Genomic DNA, 22,108 nt, shown 5'->3' with positions numbered 1-22,108 from the left:
TTTCGGACTGACCACACACCTGCACAATTCTTGCCTGTGTTGTCTCTACTTTAAAAACAAAAACCCCAAACTCCAAGGACCCAGCTGGGTGTGGTGGCACATGCCTTTAATCCCAGTATTTGGGAGGCAGAGGCAGGTGGATCTCTGTGAGTTCAAGGCCAGCCTGGTCTACAAAGTGAGTCTAGGACAGCCAAGGCTACACAGAGAGACCCTGTCTTGAAAAACCAACCAACCAACCCAACCCAAGGACCCAGTTGTGTCTTAGGTGTTGACAATGGGATGTGCCTGCAGTTTCTCCATCTCCAGGCAGCTGCTGGGTTTGAACAGTGGCATGGATGAGTTCCCTAGTCACCTTCCGTTCTCACATCCTCTCCAACGCCTTCTTGGAAAAGTAGATGTTTATGTGGAAAGCCCAGGTTACCCAGAGCGGAAGCCCAGGTTTCGGGTGGGGCAGGCCATCAGTAGATAGCAGGATTGGAGCCCCAAAGAGATGAGACTTGGAAGGCAAAGAAGGAGCTGCCCAGGGCCCGGATAGGCTCGGGTGTGGACCTCTAGTTGCCCAAGAACAGACAACCCAGGTTACATAATCTGGCTCTTTCCGGCCTCCTTCCCGCTTCTAATTTTAGCAGCTGAAATTCCCTCCCCCACAGGGTTCTTCCCCCATCCCTGACTCTGTCCTCCATCCTCCCAGGTCCTCGTGGTCCCTCAGCCCTGGCTACCCCCAACTCAGATCATTGAGTGACTCAGCAGAGGGAAAGCCCTGGGCTGGGGTGGGGGTGAGGATGTGGTTCTGGGTGAGGAAGATGGGGGGGACGGACGGTTTGTTCCTTTTTTGTCACTTATTCACATCTTTCTTCAACTGCAGACTGCAAAGTGTTCAGGACCCCAGTGGGGGGAGCCGAGGGGTCTGGGGGATGAACTGGGCCTTCGGAGGGCTGACCTCAGGGGGTTCTAGACTCCACTGAGAGTGCACTGTCTGACTGTGCTGCACGTGTGTGGGAGCTGCGGGTTTCAACAGTTGGGCGGGAAAGGAGATGTCGTGGGTGATGAAAACCATAGCAATGGAAAAACCAGAGAAGCCTGGAGTGAGGTGCAGGACCAAGTCTTATTAGGAAATGGCAGACTCCAGAGCAGTGGCAGAGCCGTCCCCACCCCCGCACCCATTACGTTATCCTGCCCCATATCCTCTACAGCAGCGGCCTCCTCTTGTCCGTCCCCATCCATGACTTGATGCCTCCTCCTGTCCGTCCTTGAGGCTACATCCTCTAGGGTCACTTGAGGGCTTCGGCATGGCGGTTCAGGGCCTGAGACAGGGCTGTCACGGCCCCCATCACGCGGCCCAGCTCCCAAGTCTCAATCTGGCTTCGGAATCGCTGCAGGAAGCGGTCAGGGTGCCATCGGACCTGCTGGACTCGCAAGTACCTCCTCAGAGCACCTTGTTCCTCCAGAGGGGGGCCCCTGGCCACCAAGGCTGCAGCCATGGCCTCTGGGTCCCCTCCACCAGGGCAGGGCCAGGGCACGTCACCAAAGCGCCAGAGGCTGCCCCTCCCTGCCCCTCGTGGGTGCTCTGCCCTGGGCCCTGGCCTGGGAGGCTCCGGCCCCCTGTCCCCTTGGGCCTGTTGAGCCCTCCTGGCTCGGCTCTCACACAGTTCCTTCTCCTTGGCTCGGGCTCGCTCTTGGAAAAGCCGCTGTTCCTCCTCTTGCTGTCGCCAGCTCTGACTGGAGCCCTCAGCCCTTAGGGGTCTGTAGGATCCCTCTGCCGCCAGCTGCTGCCGCTTCTGCGCATGCTCTCGAGCCAGGCGATCTGACCAGGCTGAGAAGGACTCGGGCTCCTGCGTATCACGGGAGGCATCATCTGTGTGGGAGGTGGAATTAGGCTGGGCTTAGAGTAAGGCCAAGAGAGACAGTGAAATAAAGAGGCCACGTGCAGAGGGCTTGGAGTGGAGCGCCCAGGCCCGGGGCTAGTGTGGCGATTGGCTCCTCACCTTCAAACCTCCCGAGGACCTCCTGCCACTCATCCTCCAGCTCGCCCTGCAGCTTCTGTCGCCATTCCCGCTCCTTGGAGACGTCGTCATCCTCTTCCTCATCAGCAGAGTCCCAAGGGGGTCCCCAGCCCAGAATCTGCCCAGGGGTCTCCCCATCTCTGTTCTTTATCCCCATGGCGGAGGGGCAGCGACTCAGCAGCGGCAGGAAGAAGTCCGTGTAAGCTAGGGGCAGAGCGGTGGGCAGAGTCAGGGGGCTCCCGCCCTCACAGGGCGCCGTGCTGGCCTCCCTGAGTCCTGGGCACGAGGGGTGACCATCCTGACAGCCACCGTCGTGACATAAGTGCTACGTGTGTAGTTTAGAATGTTCTGACTTGCTCCCCACAAACAACCTCAGCTTGCTCCAAGTGCTACTATAGCAAGTGGTGTGCTCTGGCCCCGGTTCCCGCCACCCAGGGCAACTCAAGTTCTCTGACTGTTTTTGTCCCTATCTGCATATTCCTAACTTTATCTCTCACCTGCACTGCAGAATAAGGTCACCACATCAGGAGCGGTGGCGCGCATCTGTGATGCCAACACTCAGGAGGCAGGGCAGGCGGATCGCTGTGAGCTCAGGGCCAGCCTGGTCTACAGAGCAAGTTCCAGGTCAGTCAGGATTACAAGACTGCCCCTGCCTCAAAAAACCCTAAATAAACAAAGAACACCAGAACGCCGTGTCTGTAGCACTGCAAGCATATAAGTTCACTTACTATTCTAGACGATAAAGCTGAGTGAAATAAACGCTTTGGGAAGACTTTCTCAGCCTTACCGGAGGGAGCAAGGCGCAAGGAGTGTGAGCCGCTGACATGGCAGCAGCAGCAAGCTCCTTCTGAATGACTGTCGGCCAAGGGCAGGGAGGGGAGAGACAGTGGGTCTGAGGAGCAGGAGAAGACCGGTCGCCTTGAGAACCTGTTCTGAACCATGGTCTCACCAGGCAAGAGATTTTAGGGGAGCCAGAGGCAGGCGGATTGCTGTGAGTTCGAGGCCAGTCTGGTCTACAAAGTGAGTCTAGGACAGGCAAGGCTACACAGAGAAACTGTCTTAAAAAAAAAAAAAAAAAGACGAATTTAGGTGTGGGGAGCCATGTCAAACTCTGCCATGTCAGAAATCCCAGCTTTGACCTTCCAGCTGCTGAGCTCTGCCGAAGGAGGTCTTTGTGTTCCAGGCCATCCTTAGACTATTTATCTTTGAGAGAAGTAGGGAAGTCCCTACTGAGAGACACCTGGAGGGTTAAGGAAACCCTTTCAGAGAGCTACTCAGTAATAGGAAGCTCTTACACAGAGCTACCCAGGCTGTCGTGTTCTTCTTGCCTTGGGAGCTGGGGAGAGAGGGGTCAGGATAGGTCCTATTGACCTTACTGTAGAAAGTCTTACTCCTCTGCATTAAAGTGAATCTTGATCAGAAACTTCCTGACTTGATTCGTTATTTCTTGCATCTCTGCATCCTACTTTCAATCCTCACTCCCTCTTTCAGGTAAACCCTGATTCGATTTTTCCCGCAGGCCGGGACACATCATTTAGGGGAGCCAAATACCATGCAGCTTGCATCCCCCTTCCCTTAGTGATGCCCACCACCTGGGACAACCAGCTGCCTCAATCAGGAGCCAGAGGCCGGCAAGTGGACCCATCTTACCCCCTAGAGTAGGAGGAAATGGGACACCCGGCCTTGCTGGTTCCAGGAAGTACGGTTTACTTACCAGAGGATGGCACAGACAGAGGCCAAGACACTAGGAGGGCCTACACTTGGCTCTGAAACCACATCAGGGCGAGCGAGGCCGGCTTCCTCAGTGCTGCTGTGATCAGCCGCAAACCTGCCCAAGCTGCCCCACTTAGCAAGCACCTGCTTCTGGCTCTGTCTTTCAGCTTCTTCCCACCAGGGCTCACTGCAGCTGTGAGTGTGTGAGAGTGTGTGTGGAGTGTGTGTGGAGTGTGACAGTGTGTCACAGGGTATGGTATGTGTGGAGTGTGTGGAGTGTGTGTATGTGAGTGTGTGTATGTGTGAGTATGTCCAGGCTTGCATGGAAGGTTTAACTCACAGGTGTGTGTGTGTGTGTGTGTGTGTGTGTGTGTGTGTGTGTGTGAGGTCTTTTTGGAACTGTAGCCTAGGCAGTTCAGCCTGTGACTCCCCTACCTCAGGCTCTTGTGTTCTAGGCTTCTGTGGGTCACCACATCCCACTTAAATCAACAGAATACTTGGGGCGCGCACATGACACACGGTTAAGTTTGCCCCAAAGACTGACAGCAGCCAGAAGCAAAGATAGAGTTGGTCTTGGTGTTTTCGTTTGAGGCAAAGTCTCACTATGTAGCCCAAGTTGGGTTCAAACTCACAGCTTTTCCCCTTAGCATCTTTTAAACTCTCCTCGCCCTGGCTGTCAGATTGCTTCAAAGCCTCCAGCTTTCATGTGTGTGCACTTGGTACAGTGTCTGCCCAGGGTGGGTGTTCTGAGTCAGAACACGCACAAGCTGCCGGGCTTTACTGCACATGCATGTCGACCTTTTCATGTTGCTAACAGGACAGATAAAAAATGGTTTTGTGCCAAGCATGGTAGCACATGCCTTTAATCCAGCACTCGGGAGGCAGAGGCTGGTGGATCACTGTGAGTTTGAGCGCAGCCTGGTCTACAAAGTGAGTCCAGGACAGCCAGGGCTATACAGAGAAACCCTGTCTCAAAAAAAAAAAAAAAAAAAAGGTAGGCATAGCAGCAGCCAGTTTAATCTACACAGTGAGTTCTTTATATCTTCATTTTCTTCTTGGAAAATTTTTCATATTCATACGGATATAAAAGTCCTTTTTTAATAGAATATTACCTGTTAAAATAGTCTTTTCTTCTCATGCATCCTTTGAAAATTTTTAATTCTCTACCAAAATTTTCTTCTTGACTTGATTTCTGCTTTAGGAAGATTGGTGTTCACAGAGGCCAGAGAGTCAGTCGACTCCCCTGGTCCTCCACAGGAGCAGCGTGCTGTCTTGACCACTTATCTGCCTCTCCAGGGCCTAAATGAACTCTCCTTTTCTTTCTTCCATTCATTTAAAGATTTATTTATTTATTATTAGGTATACAGTGTTCTGCCTGCATATACACCGGCAGGCCAGAAGAGGATACCAGATCTCATCATAGATGGCTGTAAGCCTTTACAAATGTGGTTGCTGGGAATGGAGCTGGGGACCTCTGAAAGAGCAGGCAGTGTTCTTAAAGGCTGAGCCACCCCTCCAGCCCTTTTTTGGGCTTTCAAGACAGGATTTCTCTATGTAGCCCTGGCTGTCCTGGAACTAGCTCTGTAGACTAGGGCTGGCTTCGAACTCAGAGAGATCAGCCACCTGAATGTTGGGAGTGAAGGCATGTACCACCATGGCCCGGCTCTAAATCAACATCTTTTCTTTTTTTCCTTTTTTCTTTCTTTCTTTCTTCCTTCCTTTCTTTTCTTTTCTTTCTTTTGTTTTTGTTTTTGTTTTTGTTTGTTGTTTTTTGGGACAGGGTTTCTCTGTGTAGCCTTGGCTGTTCTGGACTTGCTTTATAAGCCATGCTGGCCTCAAACTCATAGCGATCCACCTGCCTCTGCCTCCTGAGTGCTGGGATTAAGGCATGCACCACCACACCCAGCCTAAATCAACATTTCTAATGTTCAATAACATCTTCTTTCCTTCCCTCCCTCCCTCTTTATTTTTTGAGATAGGGTCTTACCACGTAGCTTAGGCTGGCCTAGAACTCACAGAGACCCATCTGCCTCTGCTTCCTGAGCGCTAGGATTAAAGGCGTGGCCATCAAGTTTGGCCAACACGCACCTCCATACAGGGAAATTCGTATGAAGAGGTTTTGTGGAAGAAACGTTCACTTTCCCTTAATGACTCTCCCCACCTCTAACAGCACAGCGCCTCCAGAGAGGGAGGAGGACCACACAGCCAGAGGAACGGGTTTGGGGCTGGAGACATAGCACTGTGGTAGAGTGCTTGCTTAGCGCGTGCTAATACCCTGGGCTGGAGCCTGAGCGCCACAGACAACAAAAACTATCTCCTGCCATCCCCCTGGGGCAGCCACACTCTCAGCGGGTCCTCTTTTCTGGCCAGTTATCTGTGTCTCTTTGAGGTCAGTCTGGCCTGACCAACTGGGTTTCACCCCGTGAGTCAGGAGGTCTCTGCCCTGTGTAGGGCAAACTTCAGTCAGATCAGCACTGACAACAGGGAGGTCTGCTGCTGTCCTCTGGGCAAATGTCGGATCTCTGGCAGTGCACAGTAGGTTTTATGATCACTGAGTCACCCTGAGTTTCAAAACTGGTCTAAATTCTATCTTTAACTTCTCAAAAAAAAAAACAAAGCAACAAAACCTAGTTTCCTTCGAAAGGTTTCCACTGCAGACGAGGGACACTGGCCACAGAATGCACACTGAATTGCAACCCTGTGCAAAACTGGATCCTTTTGCCGTCATTTTGGGAAAATCCCAAGATCCCTTCTATCCAGTACTTTGTGGCCTTAGCACAGGGCCCTAACAGGTGCCTCCCTTGAACTCGGCCTTGGGTGACATCCTTGATGGCCTCACAAGCTCCCACTGAGCCTCCAGCGTTGCTGCACCAGCACCCTGGGCCTGGCAGCTACACTCCCACCTCCCCCAGCCCTCCCACACACACATTCTCTCCCTCACACTTGCAGTCCCAGCTTCAGTAGGGGATCAGGGGACAATGACCAGCCCTCACATCTGTCCCTGACACGGCAGCTAAAGGAGACCAGCATGACCTGGGCATGTGTCCCCTTCATCCTGACAGACCTGTCCCAAACGCAGCTGCCTAGGTTCAGTCTGCTGTCACCCCACCACTGCACAGCCTCCCCTCCCCTCCATCTCTCTTTTCCTCCTCTCCCTCTGGTCCTCCAGGAGAACCAATCATCACTTGCTATGTCCTTCAGCATCGCTTTAGGGAACAGCTGCATTTGGAATCCAAAATTCCCAATTGCAAGACCAAAACACAACACTTGGCTGTCTCCTGCCTTCTGCTTGAACCAAGACAAGCCCTGTCCATGGCCATTTGTCATCCTTGCTTTGTCAGGGTGTTATGCTCTGTAATTCTCACTCGTATCAATTTCCCCCGAGACAGGGTTTCTCTCTGTAGTCCAGGCTGGCCTGGAGCTCATGGAAATCTGCCTTCCTCTGCCTCAAGTGCTGGGATTATAGGTGTGTGCCACCACCACTTGGCAAAACAAACAAACAAACAAACAAACAAACAATCCAAGTAGCAATAAAGGCCTGGGACAGACCAGAGTCTCACAGTCACAGGCACTGCCTGTCGGCTGCTGCCTAAGGCAGTGGATGCAATGGGAGATTCATGTCCCTGGTGAGGAAGTGAGCATGGTAAGAGGACACACAAGGGCCAGGCGACACGTGTGAAGAGACACTTTGGGTAAGGGAGATGAAAAGGAAAAGGTTATTTTTAGTTAAGAAGAAAGTTTGTATGTGTAAACTAAGTTTCTCCTAAGGTAAAATGACTGGACGTTTCCAAAATGGAAAAGAAAAGATGAGGGCAAAGCTGACAAGTGCGCTGTGGGGGCGATGCGCTGTGGGGGAGTGCCGAGGCTCGCAGCTCACAATGCTTGATTTGCTCCTGAAACCTGGTGTGAACGCAGCGCACTGACTCACAGCGAAAGCCCAGCCCTGCTTCACACTGGCGCTCCTGAGGTGGCGACTCAGCTCAGTGGCAGAGCACTTGGTCCTCAGTGCTGGAAAAGGACCAGACGCTGGCTCCAACTGACAACACTGGCTCCAACTGACAACGCTGGCTCCAACTGACAACGCTGGCTCCAACTGACTAAGATTCTGCATGATTATTTTCTGCCAGGTTTGTCAGGCTTTTTGCTTACTTGAAAACGGAGTTTTAATAAAACTAGGATTTTCAGCCAAGGCTACACAGAGAAACCCTGTCTCAAAAAACCAAACCAAACAAACAAACAAAAACAAAAACTAGGATTTTGCTCATTAGTTTTCAGGCCAGGTGAGGTAGCACACATCTTTAATCCCAGTACTTGTGAGGCAGAAGCAACAGATCTGTTTGTTCCAGGATAGCCTGGTCTATAAGTAAGTTCCAGAACGGTCAGGACTATGAAGAGAGACTCTCCCTGTTTCTGAAGACAACAACAAGAAAGGGCTGACATGTTCCCTGCAAAAAGAATCCCAGGTGCTGGCATGAGGCCAGAGAAGTCTTGGGCCCGGGGCCGCTCCTGGTTTGGAGAGGTCCATCAGGAGTGTTCTTTTGTTTTGGTTTTTGAGACAGGGCTTCTCTGTGTAGCTCTGGTTCTCCTGGACTCACTTTGCAGGCCGGGCTGGCCTCACACTCACAGTGCTGGGATTGAAGGCGCGCGCCACCACGCCTGGGTTAGGAGTGGCCTTAATAAGGTCCCACTGACCCTTACCTCTGCTCCACCAGGCCACGCCTCTCTGGAACGGCCATAAAAATGTCACGGTGATGTTCCCTCCCAACTGCTGGGCCTGCCACACGCACCCTTAACCCCTCCTTCCAGGGCCTGTGCAGCAGCAGGGCCGTGCCAGGGAAAACTGGGAAACAGACTTTCACACACATGCGCGCTGCTCCCCGGGTGGTAAACACAAAGGACACTCCTGTCTCTGGTTCTGACTGCCCTGGTCCCTTCAGTCTGTCAGTGACCCAGCTTTCTTCCCCAGTGTCACCTCTCTGCTGCTTTGCCCCCTCAATCTTCCAGAGAGGTGGAGAGGGCAAATCTAGCACTGATGACCTCACCAGGCTACACTCTAGACTCTGCAGTCTTGGTCCACTTGCTGCCCAGCCCCGCCTCTCAAGGCCACAGCTCACCCCGGGCCCTCCAAGACCTTCTTCCAGAGCCTGCTGCTGTCAGTGCGTGGTGCTGCTGACACAGATTACAAGGCTGCGGCTGGGCACCAGGGCAGGGCAGCTCTGACCCTGACCTCACACTAGCCCATGGACTGGATTATCATAAAACTCTCCCTCCCACCTTTAATCCCAGCCTTCAGGAGGCAGAGGCAGGCAGATCTGAGTTTGAGGCCAGGCTGGTCTACAGAGTGAGTTCCAGGACAGCCAGGGCGACACAGAGAACTCCCATCTCGAAAAAACCAACTAACCAATTAACCTAAAACAACAAACACTGACTGAAACAGAAAACTGTAGTGGAAATTTTGGTTTCTTTAAAAACTCAGTTATGTTATGTAAACAAGTTTTTGTTTTAATCCTAAGCGTGGAATATGGAGTTGCTTTTAGTTTGTCCACAGCTGATACCAGCCTTATGAGGCCCGGGAGAGGGGCGTGGCCTTTGCCAGCTTCAGTTAGTTTAATTTGAAGACTCTAAGAGTGTATAAATACCAGAGCCCAGAGAGAAGACGGAGATGGATGAAGAAAGAAGGCAGCTGCTAGTTCTCCGGGATGGTTGGATTTCCTGACAACAGTTGCCATTTTCCCAAAGACCTGAAGATCCTAACCAGCCAGAAGCAGCTAAAGAGTTCTATATTCCTGTCTGTCCCTTCTAACCTTTCTCTCCTGCCTAGGATTGGGGGGTTGGAAGGGAGGTAGAGGCTTAAGGAACCCCAAGTAAAACAGAGTTGAAAAGTAATTTACAGAAAACTACCCTCCCTCAGGACAAGGCCCTTCAGGGTTACCCAGACGGGGCCGCGTCAGCTGCCCTCTACTCGTCAGGCCTGCCGCTGTGGGCTCTGTGTCTGGAGGTAGGGCTATTCTGGCCAAACCCCAAGCAACCCAATCCTGTGCACTGCTTGGGGATCCCTCTCTTCTTCTGGGGGAACAAGGCGAAACCCACCCTCATATAGCCCGGATCCTCATGAGTGGCGGAGACCGGCTCTCTCCTTGAGCTCTAATGTTATACTTTTTTGAAACTCTTTTTAAAAAAAATTTTTTTTAAAGATTTGTAGCCGGGCGTGGTGGTGCACGCCTTTAATCCCAGCACTTGGGAGGCAGAGGCAGACGGATTGCTGTGAGTTCGAGGCCAGCCTGGTCTACAAAGTGAGTCCAGGACAGCCAAGGCTACACAGAGAAACCCTGCCTCGAAAAACCAAAAAATAAAAAAAAATTAAAAGATTTGTATGTGTCTGAGTATTTCCCCAACGTTTATGCATATTTGCGTGTGGGTAGCTGATGCTCGCAGAGGTCAGAAGAGGGACCAGATGCCCTGGAACTGGAGTTACAGATGGCTGTCGCCTGGTGTGGGGACGGAATCTGGGTGTCCTGCAGGAGCAGCTTCCCTGAGGCACTGTCTCTCCCGCTCAAGCTGTCTCCTTTCTATCCCTCCAGGTACCGAGGGGCCCAAACCATTTCCAGGGTGCATCCTGGCTCTGCTCCCACCTTTACTGCGACACCCCAACACCTCATGCTCCCTAGAAACACAGAATCGATTTCCATCCTAACGGTCACTGCGGCACTCTCAGTGAAGTCTGAGGTGTCACTGTGGCTCCCCTCCCTCCCTCCAGGCCCCTGGGACAGAGGGCTTGTCTGAGGGGCTACTTGCTGTTTTGCTCATATTCTGTTTTTAGAACCAACTCCTCAGGGGCTGGAGAGATGGCTCAGAGGTTAAGATCACTGACTGCTCTTCCAGAGGTCCTGAGTTCAATTCCCAGCAACCACATGGTGGCTCACAACCATCTGTAATGAGATCTGATGCCCTCTTCTGGCCCAAGGTGTACATGCTGGCAAAATACTGTGTATATATGATAAATAAATAAATCTTAAAAAAAAAAAAAAACCAACTCCTCACCTAGGAAGGCACCATCCTGGGTCTGAGGAGACGTGGCCACAGCACACAGCCCTGTCTAGGAGGGCAGCTCTCCCGTGCTTGTAGCTTTCCTTCTCTGATTTACAAATATTTGCAAGTCTCAGAACTGCATGGTCTGATGTTTGTCATCCCTTCATCCCAGCCGGAAACAAAACCGCTGTCCCTGTCTAACGCAAAGGTCTTAAGCAGCACCCTGGCTGGGACAACCCTAGCGGTTCTTTTTGTTGAGTCTGGGCTCCCTTAGCTTGCATGAACCCGTTGTTTTTAGTTCTGCTTTGTGTCTTCGGCCCCTGCTTACTCAGCCCTCTAGTAAATCAGTGTCTCCCTGATTTCAGGTCTCAGCTGCAGACAGCGCTGCCTCTAGGTCAGCAGCCACTGAATCAACACTGCCGCAGCCTCCCACCATGCAGGACCTCCTGATGCGGTGTCACAGGCTGACCGCTGCCCCCCTCCCCTCTCCAGCAACTTTGATAGTCTGTGGTCTCACAACTCTGTGACAAAGCAGCATTTAGCAAGGGTCCCCCCTCAGCCTCCATCTTTTGTGAACCTCGTGCATGGGGGGTGTGGGTGCTGTTCTGTGATGGGTGGCTGCACAGGGCTGGGCTCAAGCAAGGGTGCTGCTGTTTTTGACCAGGACTAGAAAGAGTTAACTGGTAACCGGTTTGCCACAGAAGTGTGAGGGACTGGGTTCTAGTCCCCAGCACCCGTATAAAGCCAGATCAAGCAGCGCACACCTGTAACCCCAATGCTCCCCGCACAAGACACGAGGTGAAGACAGGAAGAAGCCACACGGACTCATGGGCCAGCTACCCAGCTCAACACAGTTAAAAAGAAACACCAACAGCCGACTGTGCTCCTGACAGCTACACATGGATAGAAAGGTAAAGCTGAAGTTTAAAAGATGAAGAGCTAAGCTTAACGAGCCCCAGCTGCAGTCTATCTTAGGTGCCACAACAGCGTAGAGAAGTCTCTGGTGAGTGGCCAAGGCCACCCGGGGTCTGACCCCAAGTAACTCATGACATCTTGGGACTAGAAGAAATAATTTATACTGTAAATGTGTCCTGCAATCCAGGAACAAATGCCTACCTAAGCATCCGGACCTGAGCCCACACACGTGTCCCACCCTGTAAGACCTAAACAGGCAGGCGACGAACTCCCCAGCTGCCCATACAGAGCTGGGGGCTCAGTGCAGACAGCTCTTCTCTACCGTCCACACCCAGCAACACACTCTCCCCTGCAGCCCTTGCCTCTGGCGCTACCCGAGACCCCTGCAGTGTTGCTTGTGGCTAGGATGGCCTTGAATCGCCCATGTAGCCGAGACTGGCCCTTAGCTCTCAATCCTCCCACCACAGCCTCCTGGGTGCCGGATTACAGGCGTGTGCCACCATGCCCGGCTCTGGTAAATTCTTTCACCACCCATTTCCTGACAGGGCAAGGCTTGTGAAACCTGTGCTGGAGTCACTGAAGACAAGTGCGGCTGAGGTGACAGATGCGTGGGTGTGCACAAGGCGAGGCTGGAAGGACAAGTGGAACATAAACTGTGCCCAGTCATTTCAAAACAAGGCCACCTCTTGCCTCCACTCTGCAGATCAAGGTGGTGGCGGGTGGACGTCTCCATCCTGCAGAGACGGAGTGGAAGTGCTGCGAGAGTTACAGAAAAACAAAACAAGCCTGGAGCTGTGGCCTGCGTCCCAGCTCCGGGGGAGACAAGCAGGAACGCTGCAGGTCACGAGCACCACAGGTCGGGAGCTGCCCGAGGCTATACAAATGGCCTCTGTCTTGACTAAAAATAGAAAAAGGATGGGTGGAAGATGACGCTCAGCACTTTGTCTGGCATGTGTGTGGCTTTGGGTTAAAGTCCCTGGAGCGTGAGAAAAAGCAAAGCTAAAATAAGCTGGGTCACACCTGTAACCCTCAACTTAGGCAGGAGACCAGGTGCTGGATCAGCAGACAGAGGCAGATACAGCCTGGTCTACATACCGAGTTCCAGAACAGCCAAGGCTACAGAGAGACCCTGTCTTTAAAAAAAAAAAAAAAAAACCAACCACCAAACCCCATCAGAACAAGACAACCTTAAACTCCAAACCCAAACACCAGAGTGATGGTTTAGTTCACTCCCCCAACAAGGCAAAACAGAAAAACCACAGTGTGTGTCAGTGTTCTGTGCACAGGAGGGCCGCTGCGTGACACGTGCTTTACTGATGGGTCCCTCAGACTGCTGAGACTGCTTTCTCAGGATGTTCTTTAAAAAGTCACTATAGGCTGTGGGGTGTGTGTGTGGGGTGGGGTGTGGTGGCGCACGCCTTTAATCCCAGCTCTGGGAGGCAGAGGCAGGTGGATCACTGTGAGTTCGAGGCCAGCCTGGTCTACAAAGTGAGTCCAGGACAGCCAAGGCTACACAGAGGGACACTGTCTCAAAAAACCAAAAAAGGAAACAAACAAAAAGTCACCAAAAGGCTAAAATGTGGGGCCTCTTTGTCACTTCTGAGAACATCTGCCTCAATGAGCTCAGCGAAGGCCTTTTCGATGGGCACTCTGGGGGCTAGAGTGCCACCTGCTGGCAGGTGACAGGGGAACCCCCAGGGGAGGAACGGGTGGGTGAGCACAAGTAGGGGGGAGGGTTTCCCTCTTTGGGGCTGAACCGCCTACAAGTGTTTCACAGAATTCAGTGCAGCGATGGAGGTGCCTGCTGCACCGGAACCACAAACACACAGCACACTTACCACCAAGCAGCAAAACTGCAGCCAGTCTGAGCTCCTGCTCATCACAACCTCCATGTCAGAGGCGTGTGCGAGCAGCCGCCCCAGGCCTGCGCTTGAGGAGACTGCCAGGGAGCTGCCTCTTACACTGTAGCAAGCCACTGAACTATAGGCAGGGCGTCTTGTGAAAGCCCACCAGGAACACTTCAAGTGCTCAAACAACCTTGGGTAGGATGGTCTCTGGTCACTTAGGCAGCTCTAACCTCTTAGAGTAAACGGGTCTCTGGGCCAGCCATAAATCCTACACAACGTGACCCTGAGCTAAAGGACATTTAACTGTGCTTCAGTCAACAGCTTGCTTGCTGCAGATGTCTAGGGCTGCCTTTTGGTACACGTCACAATTGTATCTTTTGCCCTTAAAAACTCAAATTCGAGGGTGAGGCTGCTTCTGGCTTGCTGGTCTGCTCGAACAGTCCTGCTGGTGGTAAGTTAAGATTTATTCATAGGACTTATTCAGGCATCTGGGGAGGTTTCCTCTTTAGGGAGCCCAAAATAACACCAGCCAGCCAGCTGCAGCCTGCACTTGATAAACTTCCCCTCCTAAAGCTTCAACAAACAAACCAACAAACCTATGTGACGTCATCTCACTTGTGTTAACCAGAACGAAAGGATTGGTACTTAATTATTTTGACTGAGGAGAAGCCAAGCTGGAGGTGAGAAAGGAGCAAGCAGGGCTAGCGATGTTCATGGCCTCCTGTGTTCAGAAGGGATCTAAGTTCAGAGGGATAAAACTAGTCCCCTCAGCCTCCGTGTAGGTTAGATTTGCTTCCTTTGTTTTTTGTTTTGTTTGATTTTTGAGACTCTTAGGCCTTCTCGCCCAGACTGGCCTTTAAGTGACCCTCTTGCTGGTGAGTGCTGGGGTCACAGGAATGCACTGTGACTTCCCTGTCTCTCTAGGTGGCTAGCTTGTTTCCGGGCTGGTTATTTGCAAGTAGCACAAACTGGAGATGAGCAGGAGGCTGTTTGACCCGGAAGCCCCTACGGCTGATCTGAGCTGTTCTGCTGCTGATACTCTGAGACAGAGTCTCTCTGATGTAGCTCTGGCTGGCCTGGAGCTCAGAGAGAGGCCTCATGCCTCTGCCTCTGCCTCTGCCTCAGAGGGCCGTTAAGGCGACACTACCTGCTTCAAGTCAGATTTTTGTTACAGAATTTCTGTTTTTCAGAAGTATGTGTCAAGGAACACTAATCTATTTATAACAAAACAACAGATGTCCAGCAGAACGCCATACAAAGTTTCATGTCCTCTGCTTGGCCCTGCTGACCACGTGACAGACAGTGCACAGAGAGACTCCCGGATAGAGTGAGGGGCAAACTTCTCAGAGCTGGGATCTGACCCCAAGCTACAGGCAAATAGCCGGCAAAGAAACAAAGTAATCAATCCCTAATCCCAAAAGAGAAGAAATGCAAAGAAAAGGTTGCAAGCGGTGCCTGCAATCTCAGCACTTGGGATGCTGAGGCTAGTCTGAGATACACCACAAAAGACTGGTCAAAAATCCAAAACAACCACAGACACACAGACACACAGACACACACACACCTTAGTTGTTTGGGCTATGTTGGGATAAGCGTATCTCTTACTGTAGTTTGAGACAGGGTCTCGATGTGGTCCTGGAGCTCACTGTGCAGACTTAAGCTGGCCTCGAACTCACAGAGATCCTCCTGCCTCTGCGTGCTGGGGACAAAGTCCTGAGCCACCCACCACACCAGGCCTTTATTCCCCAGCCACTAACTGGTGGCTCAGATCTGATCAGCCTCTCACGACCAGTTCCCACGGACCCACTCACCATCAGGGCCCTGGCGGGCAGCAGCGTGCAGCGCCGTGTCGCCATGGCGGTCCTGGTGGGCAGGGTCCGCCCCGAGGCGCAGCAGCAGGCACAGGGCAGGGGCATCGTGGCGGGCGCAGGCCCTGTGGAGAGGTGGGGGCTGGCCAGCGTCCACATCAAGGCCGGGATGTCGCTGGAGGAGAGCCTGGGCCCGCACCAGCCGCCCCGCCGACAAGTACCGCCGGAAGCGTCGCTCTCGGCGCTGCCGGCGGGAAGCGGAGGCCATGGAACTCTGGGGCTGAGGAAGAAGTGGGAAACGGCAGCGTGAGGACGGAGCTTCCCTCCATCTCGGGCATGCCTCCCCGTTCTCCCTTTACCTCCCATCACCCATGTCCAGCAAGAGATGCGACCTGTTCTAAACTCACCCCTTTACCAGATGACAGGCTTGGGGGGGGGCGGAGTTGGGGGCCGGGGTCACAGACGCGATTTTTGATGTAATTTTTTTTTTTGAAGAGAACGATATATATAATTGTTTTAGGGCTCCAGAGCCCAATGGGGGGGGAGTGGTTAAAAAAAGTTAATTCTAAACTTTGGAGGGAGGAAAAAGAAAAAAGGGAAAACATCAAGAAAGGCCAGATGGGGGAAATTTTCATCAGCCCAAAATCTGAGCTTAGAAAAAGTCACAAATTCAAAGGATGGTCTAGAAATGGAATATGATGTACCCGACAGACAGACGTGGAGGCTTCTTCCTCTGGGGCCTGGGGGGAGGGGTTACTCATCAGCCCTGCTCCCCGCCCCCCTAGGACCCTCACAGCCGGAGTTCGAGGCCTGGGTCAGAGACGCTCCGGGAAGGGAGGCGGCGCTCCGGGCTGGAGGAAATGACGCATGCGCGCGCCAAAGTTTCGGGCGGAAATGAGCTGTGAGGCCCATCCCGGAAATCGTTCCGCCCCCACAGGGTGACGCGGGATTAGGCCTCCGGAGGGGAAACAAGACAACTTGCGACACAGGGTCCTCCTGAAACCGGAAGACAGGATTGGAGGTTACGAAGGCCAAGCTAGGGCTGGGAGACAGGAGGGCTCTTTTGAGGTTTATCTCGCACTCCTAACTAGGAGGAGAGAAGGTATATTTTAGTAACGGATAGGAAAAAATGAAAAGAGAAAAAGAGGAAAGAGAAAAACTACAGTGAAACAAAAATTCAACCCCAGCACTCGGGAGACAGAGGCAAGCTTCTCTTAGTTCGAGGCCAGCTTGGTCTACAGAGCGAGTTCCAGGACAGCCAGGGCTGCACAGAGGAGCCATCTCGAAACACTAAATAAATAAGTAAATAAATAAATCACAACGAGTCCAAGTATATGGGTAGATCCAAAAAGGAAAACACATGGGAAGACACTTAAGAAGGCAAACGTAGGACAGAGCAGGAGAGACGGGTGCAGACGCTCGGATTTGGGGAATATGTTTGAAAAGAAGATGGAGACTGAAAAGAGAGGGGGAGGGGCAGGGGGAGGCGTGGAGCGTTGGGCGTGCAAGCGAAGCCCGGGGTACTGTTCTCCGGGCACATCCTTACCTTCCCACACCCTTCTCACCGTCTTTGCGCCCCCTCTGAGACCACAAATCAAGACCTCCCACCCAAACACTCTACCCTCCTCTCCCCCCAGCTCCATCCCTGTAGACCCTGGTGGCACGGAGCCGCCCTGCACCTGCTGCAGTTCGTCGGCATGGGGCCTGGTCTCTGCTGCCCTCGGGCGGCCGTTTCGGGTACTACCTCAGTGAGGTTCGGGAGGAGGACCAGTCATCTGCGTGAGGCTGAGACACCCACCCGCGCAGGAGACTGAAAACGGGAGCACTAAGACCCAGTGGGAGTGGAGGACTGCAGCAACGGGCCGGAGGAGTAGGCGCTGGAGGGTGGGAGCCGTCTGGTACCTTGGTCGCCTTCGAAACAGCATCCTCTCTAGTGACAAAAATGGCCAGCCAGTCCCAGGGCATCCAGCAGCTCCTCCAAGCTGAGAAGCGGGCAGCGGAGAAGGTGGCCGATGCCAGGAAGAGTGAGCCTCCTCTTTCCTCTCAGGAATCTCAAGGAGAGATTAGGGGTGGTGGATAGCGGACGTCTCAGTCCTTGGGAAAACCCAAGGCTAATGGAGACAGAGGTGGGGATGACGGCATATTAGGGTAGGAGAAGTGGGTGGGTTTTAGAGTCTAGCACTTGGCTGGTTGGCAGGAGCCTGAATAGCTTTCTGGAGGGCACTACCTATCCCCGCTAACACACCTGGTTGTGTGTGTGGGGGGGTGTGTAGCCACAGTGTCCTTCTACCTACAGGGAAGGCCCGGCGACTGAAGCAGGCAAAGGAGGAGGCTCAAATGGAGGTGGAGCAATACCGCAGGGAGCGAGAGCAGGAGTTCCAGAGCAAGCAGCAAGCGGTGAGTTGGGGGAGGGAGGGATGGTCCCACCCGGGTGTAAATTGGTGGGTGCCTCTTATAAGACGTAGGTAGGTGACTCAACAAGAAACTAGGGTATCTGAGAGCTAAGGAGGCCCTGACGAGGACCACACATTGGTAAAACTTTGACAGGATCTGTAAGGTATGGGGGGCTGTAAAGGGGACATGCAACTTGTGGGGGCAGCCTTCGTAGTCTGTGTGGGGTGTGGCAACACTGATGGTGGGGGACAGAGTTCAATGGTCACTGAGGTGAGATGGGACTTTTACAGTCCTTTCTTTGAGGGAAGGGGAGGTTGCACGTCAAGTCTTAGAAGCAGGGGTTGCTCTGATGTGTGGGTATCTAAATGTTTTTGAGGGGTGCAGATACTTTTGAGAAGGCTTTCCAGGCCTAATTCAGGATCTTTCCTTCTACATGTTGGGAACCTTTTTCTGTGTCTGCTTTTTTCTTTCTATCCTTCACCCTCCCCCATCCCCAGGCCATGGGCTCTCAGGGGAACCTGTCTGCTGAGGTGGAGCAGGCCACGAGGCGTCAGGTGCAGGGCATGCAGAGCTCCCAGCAGAGAAACCGGGAGCGTGTCCTGGCTCAGCTGCTTGGCATGGTCTGTGACGTCAGGCCCCAGGTCCACCCCAACTACCGGATCACTGTCTAGGACCTCGCTGCTTAGGGACATGTCCTAGAGTGTGACTCCTTCTGCCAGCTCCTTCCATAGAGAAATCCGACTCACAGTCACGTGTGTAGCATGCACAGAGCCCTCGCTCAATCCATAGTACCATCTGCCTTCTAATCTCTCCGCGTAATACCTTTTTCCTGGGGGGGGGGGAAGGGGAGGCTTCTAAGAGACAGGATCCAATATTCTCCCGCGAGGTGAGACCTACAGATAGCCTATTCAAACCCGAATCTCTGTGTTCTGTGATGCCCACTGGAACTGTGCTGATCCTCATCAGAGAGGGCAGAGCTCTGTCCGTCTCCGCCCCTGCTTCCTGTTGGCTGCACACATGGGGCAAGCTGTTTAACCTAGAGACCTGAGTGCCCTCATCTCTCTAATCGGGACGATGATGATGATGATGCTCACCTTGCAAGGGGGCTGCTGTGAATCATCCTGTAAGAACTTAGCATAGTTCCAGATGGGGAGTAGTTGTGATTCATTCGCTAAGGGGCAAGCCTGTGTTGTGACCACCCCTTGCCTGCCTGCCAGAATCCTAATGTTTCCTGACTTTTATCCGTGGCACTGTAGTTCTTCCCACGTCACTGTGACTCTGGTAATCCTCTAGAGAATTTGTTTCTCCTGCTCTCCCCGGCACATCCCTACCCCTGAACACTTGGAATGACAATGCCACTTAGCCCCTCTCTCAGAGTCCCAAGTATAAACTGAACCTCTTAGCACCTCTCTGTTTCTCGGGTGCGGGTCTTTCTCTTTGTTGGCTTCTCCCCTTTCTCTGTTTTCCCAAAGCTCGCTGCTTCTGAGAGCCGAAGTGAGGCTGTGACATCCACTGCGTGTGGGGTCCTTTCCGTGCCCTCAGCACCTTGTTTCCCCGTGTAACAGCAGTGTCAATAAACTATGGATGGACGGGTCAGTCGCGACAGAAGCAGTGTCCTCTTGCCTCGCTGTTTCTCATGTTGGTTCACTGTCCTCTCAGAGTTCTGCATTTACACCTCTCCAAAGCACTGCCAAGGGCTGGCCTGGGGAGCTTCTCAGAGAAACAGAAGCACTGGTGCTGTTCCACATGCCAACCTCTCCTACAGTTACCATATGCAGCCCTCCATTTCCAGGAAATGGCATTTCGAGCAAGCACTCTGATCTTCTCTTGTTTTACGAGGGGGGGGGGAGAGGGGGGAGAGAGAGAGGAGAGAGAGAGAGAGAGAGAGAGAGAGAGAGAGAGAGAGAGAGAGAGAGAGAGACTGACTATATATCTTACTCTGTACCCCTGACTGTCCTGGAATTTGCTATGGAGACCAGGTTAGTTTTGAACTCACAGAGACCCACATGCCTCTGCTTGTTGAGTCCTGGAATTACAGACGTGCACCATCACACCTAGCTTGACAGTATATGTTTAGGGGTTAGCTCTATTTATGTATCTGATGATAAGGTTGTTGAGACCCCAGAGCCTAAGATAGCCCTGGCACATGACTGGCAGCGGGCGGATACTGCCGGATAAAGTGATGCTCAGGTGGGGAACTCTGCCAGTGCGGGACTCCATTGTTCATCCGTTCTCTCCACTATGGAAGGCAAGCTTGCTCCACCCACAACTTGAATGAGGTAACCTATAGTCTTTTCTTATATGACTTTTCTGTAGTAAGACATTTTAAAAAGTCTATGCCAGATAGGGCACTCAGGAAAGACCGAAGAAACTTTTCTATCCAAGTCCAGCCTGGCAGACCCAGGGGCTCACTGGAAGCATGGGCGATAGGTTATTTATAGGAGCAAGGGAGATTGGAGCAGCTCCTTACCCCCTCCACCACCGGAGTCCTCTGCGTGACTTGTATGCAGACCCATCAAGGAGACTCCTGACGCCAGCAACTGTTTACTGGCGACGTATCTGGGAGAAGGGCTCTGTGTCTTGGGACTGAATTTACGAGCCTTCTTCACTCTCCTCAGGAGGGAATGCTTAAATTCAGAGGAAATGGCAATACAAAACCAGCCAGGTTTCTGAAGAGGGGACACAGACTTGGTGGGAAATTGGGGTGCTTACATCCTGGTGTCACCTGCTAGCTGTACTGCTGTGGCCGTCTTGTGTCTTGTTTTACTTCTCTATTTGCTTATGCGGGAAAGTGGAGCAGGGCATGGTGCCTAATGCCTCTAATCCCAGCACTTGAAGGCTGAGGTGGGACAATTGAGAGTTTGAGGCCACTCGAGGCTATAGAACAGACTCCAACTCGCTAACAAGGAAAGGCAGGAGTAGTGGTAAGACAGGTGAGGGGGGCTCGCCTTGCTCTGGGCCCCCGGGCCAGGTTTCAAGCATTGTTACCATCGCTATTAACGCCAATGAGTTCTGTAAGTTTTTATTAAGTGCTCCTCTGACGTCCACTTTCCTGTAAATAAGCAGACACCAGGAGGGGAGGGCAGTTTGACACCTAGCTGTTGGACAACTCCTTCCTGCCCTGGCTTCCTTAAGCGGGACTGTCAGTCAAACAGCCGGCCAGGCTGGCCATTTGCAGCCGGCCATAAATGCTTTGAGAAAAACACAGTGATGACAGCTAATTGTGGCAGTTGACACAACTGACGAAGTGACAGCAGTGTGGTGGGGCCTCCCATGGTCCTGTAGCAGGAGAGTGTGTTATACTGGTGCAAACACAAGCCTTCATTTGCAGGAGTTTGCTGGGGTTGGTACAAGGACCCTTCGCCGGCTGTAAAGCGCAATGTTTTGCTCGCCCCGTGGGTCAGCTGGGAAAAACCTTACTGCGCTGCCCTTCCTCAGAGCTGCGATGTTTTGGTCCCACAAAAGGCTTTGCCTTTTAGGGTGAGCGGGTAACAACAGGAAGAAAGAAAAGTGGCCGAGGGACTGCCGACTAGGTCACTAGAAGTGTTTTCCTCGCAACTGTCTTCAAAGCCAAAGGCCCAGATGCCTCACTTTCTGCAGCTGCAGGCTGAGGAGCCCCCCACCTCCTCCTGGGCCCACACAAACGCTGTGAGGTCCTTGCTGGTACTGGCGGGCCTTCGTGAGAACACCAGAGGGTGCCACCGGGTAACAGCTCCCAGCCCCGGCCTAGGGAGCGCAGGCGCTGAGCAGGACACAGGAGCTGCTTGGTAGCAATGCCTTCTTGGTGTTGGGTGCGAGTAACAGGGAATGGCCGTGCTCGTGTTTACGCAGCGAGGCAGCGGGACATCGCTTCTGATGTCTGCAGCATCTCAGAGACGGGAGTACCACACCTGGGGGGTGAATATCCAGGCTGAACACTAAGACCTGTTGCAGGACTAAGCGCACTCCGCTGCTGGAAGCTGCCTACCCCTCCAACTCCACCATTTATTTAACCCTTGGACAGACTGGGAGGCTCAGCCTCCCAAGATGCTACCTACACCGCCAGCATCACTTTGGGCAAACCCAGCCTATTCCCTCCACAACGGCTAAGGGCGTGGTCCTGCGCCCCCCTCCACCCTCCTCTGCCGAGGCCGGAACTTAGCCCAGCCTCCCTCGGGTCACCTTGACGACGAAGGCTAAGGACCCCGTGAGAACGCTTTCCCGCTCCGCGCGCAGAGGCCATGGCGCCGGGGAGCGAGGTGCCCAGAGAGAAGCCTGGCGTGGCGAGCAAAGCGGAACAGGAGCGAGGGCGAGCGTCGGGCTGAAGGGTGTGCAGCGGGGGCGGGAGCGTGGAGACGCCGCGGGGAGAGGACCGCGGGGAGGGACGTGAGCTCCGCGCCGCGCTCTCGGCAGCCGGCGA

The 22,108-nt window shown here is 53.1% G+C and overlaps 2 protein-coding genes across 2 annotated transcripts; one reads left to right on the top strand and one right to left on the bottom strand.

The window, feature by feature from the left end:
• Nucleotides 1–867: 867 nt before the first annotated feature.
• On the bottom strand, nt 868–17,001 carry Nfkbil1 (NFKB inhibitor like 1). The gene is made up of 5 exons (XM_051153518.1): nt 16,862–17,001; nt 16,020–16,402; nt 15,319–15,595; nt 1,986–2,207; nt 868–1,855 (listed from the first exon to the last, which is right to left on the bottom strand). The coding sequence occupies exons 2-5, from the start codon at nt 16,074–16,076 to the stop codon at nt 1,272–1,274; spliced, it is 1,140 nt and encodes a 379-aa protein (XP_051009475.1). The 5' UTR covers nt 16,077–16,402; nt 16,862–17,001; the 3' UTR covers nt 868–1,271.
• Nucleotides 17,002–17,126: 125 nt separating this feature from the next.
• Atp6v1g2 (ATPase H+ transporting V1 subunit G2) lies at nt 17,127–18,499 on the top strand. Its single transcript, XM_051153519.1, has 3 exons — nt 17,127–17,339; nt 17,612–17,712; nt 18,207–18,499. Exons 1-3 carry the CDS (start codon nt 17,258–17,260, stop codon nt 18,378–18,380), a joined length of 357 nt encoding a protein of 118 aa, XP_051009476.1. The 5' UTR covers nt 17,127–17,257; the 3' UTR covers nt 18,381–18,499.
• The last annotated feature ends 3,609 nt before the right edge of the window (nt 18,500–22,108 follow it).

This window comes from Acomys russatus, chromosome 11, assembly GCF_903995435.1.
Source record: "Acomys russatus chromosome 11, mAcoRus1.1, whole genome shotgun sequence".
NCBI lineage: Eukaryota > Metazoa > Chordata > Mammalia > Rodentia > Muridae > Acomys > Acomys russatus.
This window is presented reverse-complemented; position numbering and strand designations above follow the sequence as displayed.

Bases quoted from the DNA above. Each gene is read 5' to 3' on its own strand.
- Nfkbil1 (XM_051153518.1), bottom strand. From the start codon at position 16,076: ATGAGTAACCCCTCCCCCCAGGCCCCAGAGGAAGAAGCCTCCACGTCT. The intron at 15,596-16,019 runs GTACATCATATT...CTTCTTCCTCAG, and splicing joins CCTCCACGTCTGTCTGTCGG to CCCCAGAGTTCCATGGCCTC. The intron at 1,856-1,985 runs GTGAGGAGCCAA...CCTCCCACACAG, and splicing joins GGTCCTCGGGAGGTTTGAAG to ATGATGCCTCCCGTGATACG.
- Atp6v1g2 (XM_051153519.1), top strand. From the start codon at position 17,258: ATGGCCAGCCAGTCCCAGGGCATCCAGCAGCTCCTCCAAGCTGAGAAG. The intron at 17,340-17,611 runs GTGAGCCTCCTC...TTCTACCTACAG, and splicing joins GGTGGCCGATGCCAGGAAGA to GGAAGGCCCGGCGACTGAAG. The intron at 17,713-18,206 runs GTGAGTTGGGGG...CCCCATCCCCAG, and splicing joins TCCAGAGCAAGCAGCAAGCG to GCCATGGGCTCTCAGGGGAA.